This window comes from Sorex fumeus, unplaced genomic scaffold, assembly GCF_029834395.1.
Source record: "Sorex fumeus unplaced genomic scaffold, SorFum_2.1 ptg000019l, whole genome shotgun sequence".
Taxonomy (NCBI): Eukaryota; Metazoa; Chordata; class Mammalia; order Eulipotyphla; family Soricidae; genus Sorex; species Sorex fumeus.
In genome coordinates this window covers 13,984,110-13,993,427 of record NW_026606076.1, presented here as the reverse complement: position 1 = coordinate 13,993,427, position 9,318 = coordinate 13,984,110, and the positions used below count along the sequence as shown (strand labels likewise).

The 9,318-nt window shown below is 41.2% G+C and overlaps 1 protein-coding gene across 1 annotated transcript; it reads right to left on the bottom strand.

Moving 5' to 3' along the window:
* Positions 1–382: 382 nt before the first annotated feature.
* On the bottom strand, positions 383–1,330 carry LOC130021952 (olfactory receptor-like protein OLF4). Its single transcript, XM_056112688.1, has one exon. The coding sequence runs from the start codon at positions 1,322–1,324 to the stop codon at positions 383–385; it is 942 nt and encodes a 313-aa protein (XP_055968663.1). The 5' UTR covers positions 1,325–1,330.
* Positions 1,331–9,318: the final 7,988 nt, after the last annotated feature.

Sequence of the window (9,318 nt, the reverse complement as noted above, 5' to 3'; positions counted from 1 at the left end):
GCTGCTGGGTTGCACTACATAACATTATTTTCCATAGGAATACTATATCTCAATACCATTATTCAATAACATTTGCATAGTTTTATCTGCATAATTTGAGAAAATAATTTCAATAAATTCCATAATATAATGGAAGTTTCCACATATTTGTAATCACCAGTTTCTTCATTTAAAGAAAGTACCAAATTAGAAGGAAACTTCTCTCCACTCAGAGCAAAGTTTTTGATAAAGAAAATTATATAAATGGCACAGAGAAACTGAAATCAAATCTTTTAATTCGATGGATAAATTAAAGAGATAATGCCCAACTCTGAAAAAAATTCAAAATTTTTGACACTTAATTTCTTTTCTGTTAGATCAAGGAAATCCTTCAGCCCGCTGACTATATGCCTCTTTTAGTTTCTGACCCAAACAGAATTTTCAGAGCCCCCTTGAGGTCTTTGTTCCTGAGACTGTAGATGAAGGGGTTAAGCATTGGGGCAACCATCGTGTACATCACCGAGGCGATGGCACTGGAGTGAGAGCCGTGGGCACCAGTAGAGCTCAGGTGCACGCTGATGGATGAACAATAAAACAAGGAGACCACGGAGAGGTGAGACGCACAGGTGGAAAATGCTTTATACTTTCCCTGGGCTGAGGAGATCCTAAGTATGGAGGAGACTATTTTAGTGTAAGAGTAAAAGATCCCAGCCAGGGGACCTCCGGCCAGCAGCACAGATACTAAATACAACACCAAGTTGTTAACAAAGGTGTCAGAGCAGGCAAGTTCCACCAACTGCTTGAGGTCACAGATAAACAGGGGTATTTCTGTGTTTGGACAGAAGGATAATGGCAACACCAAAGAGGTTTCGAGCAAGGAATGTAAGGAGCTTGTGACCCAGCACACCAGAACCAGCAGCCCACAGAGTCGGGGGTTCATGATGACTGTGTAGTGCAGTGGGTGGCAGATGGCCACGTAGCGGTCATAAGCCATCACGGTCAACAGGAAGTTCTCCAGTCCTGCGAAGAGCAAGAAAAAAGACATCTGGGTGATGCAGCTCTCATAGGAGATGAAGTTGCTGTGTGTCTGGATGTTCTGCAGCATCTTGGGGACGGTGGTGGAGGTGAAGCAGATGTCCACAAAGGACAGGTTGGACAGGAAGAAGTACATGGGCGTGTGGAGGTGGGGGTCTGAGCTGACGGCCAGGATGATGAGCAGGTTCCCAAACACAGTGATCAGATACATGGAAAGGAAGAGCCCAAACAAGAATGGTTGTACATCTGCGTCCTCAGAAAATCCTAGAAGAAGAAATTCTGTGATTCTTGTGAAGTTTCTTTGCTCCATGTTGTGAATGAGACTACAGAAAATGAAAAAAAATAGAATTATCCCACAACTAGGTTCAGACTCATCTAAATGATAATTCAAATTTCAAAGTCTCCAGATTAATATTAATATCTTGGTTATGGATCAGATCTCTTTTAGATGATTCACCTGTTTTTGTTTGGGGGCCATGTCCTGCAAGGTTAGGACTCACTCCTGGCTCTTACTCCTTACTTGGGCTTTTTTGTGTCACACTCAGCGATGCTCAGGGGTAACTTCTGGCTCTGCACTCAGGAATTACTCCTGGCAGTACTCCGGGATCATATGGGATGCTGGGAATCGCACCTGGGTCGGCCACATGCAAGGAAAACGCCCTACCCGCTGTACTATTGCTCCAGCCCCTGATGTTTTCCTTTTAATACAGCTTTTTACTCAAAAGCTTTGAACGTGCCTAGCTTGTGAAAACCAGGAAAGCTGCAGTCCTCCTTGCCATTCATGATACCAGCCACGGAGTAGGGGAGAGGGCACAGGGTGGCGGGGAGTAGGGGGAGCTGTGTGCCAATTGCCCCATTGCAACCAATAGCATCACATTTCCATCAGGGCCAGCACTCAGAACTTGGGGGGTAAAAGGAACCTATGCTAAGGGATCACTCCTGATCAGCTTCAGGAGTCCCTATGTGGTGCTGGAGATTGAACTGAGGTTGATTAAGTGCAGGGCATGTGCTTTAACCCCTGTGCTATGTCTCTTCCAAGATTCTTCTGTTAGTGGATTATGGTTATTTTTATTTATTTATTTGGGCTGGAGCAGTATCAAAACAGGTAAGGCATTTGCCTTGTATGCGGTCGACCCGAGTTTGATTCCTCTGCCCCTCTCAAAGCTACCTAGAGTACCTTGCCTGCACAGCAAAACCTGGCAAGCTACCTATAACACATATTCAATATGCCAAAAACAGTAACAACAAGTCTCACAATTTGTTGTGCAACATTACTGGTGCCCGCTTGAGCAAATCAATGAACAACGGGAGGACAGTGCTATAGTGCATTTATTTATTTATTTATTTATTATTTTCGATCACACCCAGCAATGCTCAGGGGTTACTCCTGGCTCTGCACTCAGATATTACTCCTGGCGGTACTCAGGGGACCATATGGGATGCTGGGAATCAAACCCTGGTCAACCGCATGCAAGGCAAACACCCTACCCCCTGTACTCTCACTCCAGCCCCTGGATTACGATTCTGCTCTCATTTTTTTTTCACAAGAGGTTATTTGTTCTGCTTTTGAACTTGAAATTGGATGCAATTGTGAATATTAACTGAATGCAGAGCATGTTTCCTGATCTTTCCATAGCTTTAGTGATGACAATCCCAAGGCAACTTATCTTCAGTTAATTCTAGAGAAAGAGTAAAGGCAAAAACATTCACTTTACATCGAGAGAATGAGGGGTTCGGAGATAGAGTTGCTATGATACAAAGGCAAATAGCTTTAAGGGTCATAGGGACTCTTTCCTGGCATCTACACCAGACCAGAAAACATGGTGATGTTGATCAGAAATCACAGATTATCCAGAATGGGACAAAGACAATATCTCCAGCAAAAAGCCCTTGCATGGAGAGCATCTGGTGTTAAAAATGGGAGGAGTACCTGGACTCAGAAACTGTGAGGAATCATCTGGGAGCAAAATGACAGGGTGAGAGGTGATGAGGGAAAGGGAAGCTTCCAACCACTGCTGAATTGTTTGGACGCCTGCAGCCTTCCCACACCTCATGACGCTCTGGCACTTCCCCGGTTTTGTTACAACGGCTGCTCCTGAGTGAATCTGATCACCCACTGTGGAAATACATGCTTTCTAGTCTCTGGAACATGTGGTACACTTGCAAATAGAAGACCAAGTTTATACTAATAGGAAAATTATCTAACATGGGTGTGTGTGCCGGGACCCCCCAAACTCACACACACACACACACACACACACACACACACACACTCATACACACGCAGAGTCATACACTGCGTAGATGAGACCTGCTCCCTGCCTCTCCCTCCTGTGCTCCTTTCACATTAATCGTATTAATTAGAGAGGAATAAAACTCAAGCACAACAGCTACACTATTGCTTCACAAAAGTAGAGAAATGTCAGGCTGGAGTAAACGTGCAGCAGCTAAGGCGTATGTCTGCATGGACCAATCCAGGTTCAGTCCCTGGTGCCTTATGTGGTACCACGAGTCATCCCAGAGATGATCCTCGAGCTCAGAGCCAGGAGTAAGCCCAAAGCCTGAGCACCACAACGTGTGGCCCAAACACCAAAAGCATATAAAATTAAAATGTATTAAAATGTTGTGTGGGATGGTTGGAAGCTTTCCACAAGTGCTGGTGGGGGGGTGGGCAGCCAGGATAGAGAATGGACCACTATGCCAAAGATAGTTGGAAATGATCACTCTGGACAAGAACTGAGTTCTGAAAAGAGGTAAAGGGACAAACATGATAACCTCTCAGTACCTGTATGGCAAAGCATAAAGCTCAAAAGGTAAAAAAGAGAGAGAGAAAGAGAGAGAGAGAGAGAAATGCCTGCCATAGAGTTAGGCTAGAGGAGGGGGACAGGAGAGAAACTAAGGTCATAGGTCGTGGGAAATGTACACTGGTAAAGGAATGGGTGACAGAACATTGTATGACTGAAACCAAATCATGAACAACTTAGTAACTATGTATCTCACGATGATTATGTATGAATGTGTGTGTATGTGTGTATATATACATACATATAAACAATTAAATGTTGTTGTGGGATTTCTAGCTAGCACAACAGTCTCCTGTGGACAAACGAAAAGGGAAGTTGGGTACTCAATCATTGTATGACTGAAACATAATCACAAAAGTTTGTAATTCTGTAACTGTATCTCATAGTGATTCATTAAAAAAATTAAAACAAATGGGATGTTATGGTCCTTTCTTATTAGATATTTATATGATCCTGGAATATAAGGAACAAATTCATAAGAGATTTTGACACGCAACATACATTCAGATAATATTCGGTTGCAAAGGCCAATAAAGTAGGAGAATATGTTTTGCATAAATATTCAGAAAATTGCCCAAAATCTACAACTGGATAGTTATGGAATGAAACATGAAAGCAGAGGTTAGCTAAACATGATGGACCACACAATGGAATGTTAAGGGTCATTTCAAGAACGGCTCGCCAAGAATAGACTGACTAAGGAGACCCCATTAGATACTCTAGTGACAAAGAAAGAGAAATGACACCATTGTCCTGAAACCAAAGGAGTATAATCACAAGCCTCAGGTTAGAGTTCAACGAGTGAAGATGCTTCACTTCCTCCTGAATCACAATGTCTAGAATCCGGAAAGAGCCCGAGTGCCTGAGAACAGAGGACTAGATGAAGAAACTATGGGAAATATCCAAGACTATTTAAAAAATAGTCTCCGGTAACTGAGCCAGGACAGGTGAGTCGACTGGTGAACTAGCCAGGAATGTTCTTGCTTTTACTCTCTCTGACCTCCTGAAAAGTCTTCATGCCATGCAGACTCACCTGGATGGGATTTTGGAGACAAAGAGCCCTGCAAGGAAACACAAACTCCTTCCTGGCAGGTTAAGGATAAGATACTGACGTCCAGAGAAATCAGCAGGAAGAACAGAGTTGTTGGTCCCCTGCCAGACAAACAACCAACCTTGTTCTGAGCAGCCCAGTTTGAATAATTGAGGGCCTGAGTAGAGGAGATATTTACTGGCCCTGTGACTGCTCATTAGGCATGCTGCCATCTAGTTACTATGTCTAATAGTAACTAACACTAACACCTAATTTCCCCATGGTCCAAGACCTTGGATATTTGAAATTTTTCTTCTATTTGAGCTGGAGCAATAGAACAGCGGGTAGGGCGTTTGCCTTGCACGCAGCCAACATGGCTGACCTGAGTTTGATTCCTCCGCCCCTCTCAGAGAGCCCGGCAAGCTACCGAGAGTATCTCGCCCACACGCCAGAGCCTGGCAAGCCCCCCGTGACGTATTCGATATGCCAAACACAGTAAGAACAAGTCTCACGATGGAGATGTTACTGGGCCCGCTCGAGCAAATCGATGATCAATGGGAGGGCCTTTACCTTTACCATATATATATATATATATATGTAAAAAAATATTTCCCTCTAAGGTTGATTGCCTCCTACTTTAAAACCCATCAAATGTGGTAAGCTACTCTTGGTGTATGGGTGGTGTGAAGTATGAGATCTGGACCAGACCAAAATGCCAGGCACTCTTTATTGCTAGCTGGAGTTAGAGTCCGAGTCTCATCCAACGCAGTGGAGTCTTGACAAGGACCCTGATCCAAGTTGCAGGGAACATTATATGGCATATTCTTACATAAAGAAAGCTGGCACTTTCCCCAAGAATTTTGACAAAGCAGTCACAAGTTTGGAGCTAATTGGCCATGCCCATCTGCTGTGCCCAGAGATATCCTACTTATCACAGGACTGGCTAGAAGCCTCTAGGGGATTTCCAGCTTCCACCAAGGACAGCCTCAGGGAATTCTTTGGGGAGGGGGAAGGGGAACAGAAATTAGGCCTACTGCCTGTTTCAGTCTTAAAGTGAAGCCTGTTATAGTCCTGCTCTGACCTCACAATCCATATTTACTTGACTTGAGCCTCAGTTGCCCTTCGTTCCTGTCACTCTGAAAGCAGAGTCCTGACAAGGGACTGGATGGACCCAGGGCAAGCTGTAAGCAACCCTGGCATCGAAATGGGCCTGGCCAAGTATCATAATAGCACTGTAGCTCTGTAGCACTGTTCTCCCATTGTTCATCAATTTGCTTGAGCAGGCACCAGTAATGTCTCCATTATGACACTTGTTGTTACAGATTTTAGGCATATCAAATCCGCCACGGGGAGCTTGCCAGGCTCTGCCATGTGGGCAGGATACTCTCAGTAGCTTGCCAGGCTCTCTGAGACGGACAAAGGAATCGAACCAGGGTTGGTGGCTTGCAAGGCAAGCGCCCTACCTGTTGTGCTGTTGCTCCAGCCATAATACCTATAAGTTAAGAGCACAGTCATTGGGTGACAACAAAAAGTTGGAAAGAATGGAACAAAGCGTATTTATTCTATGACACAATCAAAATAACTTAAAAACAAAAACAAAAATCAAAACAGAGTGACCTGTGGTTTGGAATCACAGTTTCCATTATCTAGGATTTTAGAGCAAACTCAAATTTCTGTTCGGGATAAAGTACAGGAGGTTAGAGTCTGTTGACAGGGAAGATTCTGGAGGAGAAATGGACAGGATTCTCCTGATCATTGTATCTGCTCTTTGGGGAATAAATAGGAGATCATGATCACGGTCCTCCCATTGTTCATCGATTTGCTCGAGCGGGCCCAGTAACATCTCCATCGTGAGACTTGTTCTTACTGTGTTTGGCATATCGAATACGTCACGGGGGGCTTGCCAGGCTCTGGCGTGTGGGCGAGATACTCTGGGTAGCTTGCCGGGCTCTCCGAGAGGGGTGGAGGAATCAAACTCGGGTCGGCCATGTTGGCTGCGTGCAAGGCAAACGCCCTACTGCTGTATATATATATACACACAAGACGCAACCTTTAGCAACATGTTAGTTATCTCTTATAGAACTTAAAGAAGGACTTAATGACTCCTGAGTGAAATACAACATTCTTCACACTCTTTCATCTAAGGAAATTTTTGGGGGAGCATTTTCAGTGGTTTTTCATAACAAATAATACAAAATACATTATTTCAGTTCTGCTTTGGGGCAGGGGTTGGTGTTTGTGTTGGGAACATCCAAAATAGGGTGATGGGAAGGTGCAATATTGGTGAGATTGGTGTTCAAATATTAAATGTAATCAAATATTGTATTTAAAATAAATTTTAAAAGTTTTTAAGGGACTGGAGTGATAGCACAGCGGGTAGGGTGTTTGCCTTGCATGCAGCCGACCCGGGTTCGATTCCCAGCATCCCATATGGTTAAATAAAAAGTTTTTAAATACTATGCCAATATGTTGACTGCCACAGGGGTTTTTAATTTCTAAAAATAAAATACACAAAAGGCACATATCCATAAAATTAATTGCTCATAGCAGCATGGATATATTTCAGGATTTGGGGTGTGTTCTATTTGCCTATTCTGTTTATGTGATTGCATGTTTTTTTAATTACTATAAAGGTAAAAGGTAAAAGGCCCTCCCGTTGATCGTCGATTTGCTCGAGCGGGCCCAGTAACGTCTCCATTGGAGACTTTGTTGTTACTGTGTTTGGCATATCGAATACGTCACAGGGAGCTTGCCAGGCTCTGCTGTGTGGGCGAGATACTCTCGGTAGCTTGCCGGGCTCTCCGAGAGGGGCGGAGGAATCAAACTCGGGTTGGCCATGTTGGCCGCTTGTAAGGCGAACACCCTACTGCTGTGCTATTGCTCCATTTGGGCTTTTTATTTTGAAAAATAAAATACACAAAAAGCACATTGTCCATAAAATTAATTGCTCATAGCAGCATGGATATATTTCAGGATTTTGTGTGTGTTCCATTTGCCAATTCTGTTTATGCCAATTGAGTGTTTTTTTAATTACTATAGTTTTATAAAAATACAGAAACTTGAAGTGTGATGTCTCTAGCTTTGTTCTCCTTCAGAATGGCCTTGCCTCATTTGGGTCTTCTGAGATTCTGCATAACCATAATAGCTATGTTTTGTATTTTCCTACTATTATAGGCTTATTTTGGTAGGATTAACTGAGTTTATACATAGCTTTGAGTATTACATCAAGTTAAACATTGTATCTTCTTTACAATGCACAAATACATTGATCTCATATAGATGAGATCAGATTAAAATTGAAGTATCAGAGTGCATCATTTCTCATACCTTTGGTGACTTTATTATTAAATATTTTATTGTTGCACACTGTACATTAAAATGAATTGTTAAAATAGATGAATTAACTTAGTCTTCATGTGGCTCAATGATTTAATACAAAAATGGAAGAGACATGTTGTGATTTATCCTGCAATTTAATTTATTTTCTTATTATTTTCCACCATTTTGAGTAGAATCTTTAGGGATATATCTATAAAATTCTATATTCTCACAGAGTGGTGGATACTAATAACAATCACCTCAAAAGAAATTGCCTACATTATCAGAAAGAACAATTAAGCCAGGGTCATAGAAATGAGTGTCAGGCAAAAGTTGTAAATGTAGTAGAGTTTAACTTTTATAACTTTATTATATACTGATTGTTGGCAAAGTATGGTTATTTTTAAATGAGAATTCTACATCATGCTTTATTATTGACAAAAACAAAATTTTGTTTTTGTTTTTCTTTAGTCAGAATAAGTTTCCTCAAGAAATATATCGTGTCCATAATATAAATAGAAATTTCAAGATATTTGATAAAGACTTGTGGGAAAAATTCAGGAGTGTTAAAGTTAAGGAAGTAAAATATGCCACTACCAGGGAATGCAGAAAGCTTAATTAAAAATTAATAATAATAAAGTTACTTAGTCGTTGAAATTAAGTATTGAAAATTCTAAAAAGAATTAATTAAAATGATATAACTACTAAACTATGGGGGGGAATAAAAATTCCTTTTTTTCATATTCTGATACCTGAAAAATTAGAAATTTTTCATCTAGGGACAACTGGCAAATATTTCAAGAGAGTGACAACTATTTTTATTCCAAAGAGAATTTTCAGAGACCTCAGAATGTCTTTGCTCCTGAGACTGTAGAAAACGGGGCTATCAAATAAATGAATAACGTGTTCAATTTTTTCTTTTGTCATATAAACTGTTTGCAAATTATAATTTTTTCAAAAATGTGTTGTTATTATTATTCTAAGTAAACCCAATAAAACATACTTAGTATTGTCATTGTCTTCTGGATAAGTTACTTTAAATAAAAAAACTATAATGTAAATGACAAATTTTAATATTCTAGATCAATATTTGGGGAAAAATATGACAAAACAGAAGTCAAAATGTAAAACAAAATCTCCATAGTAATTAAA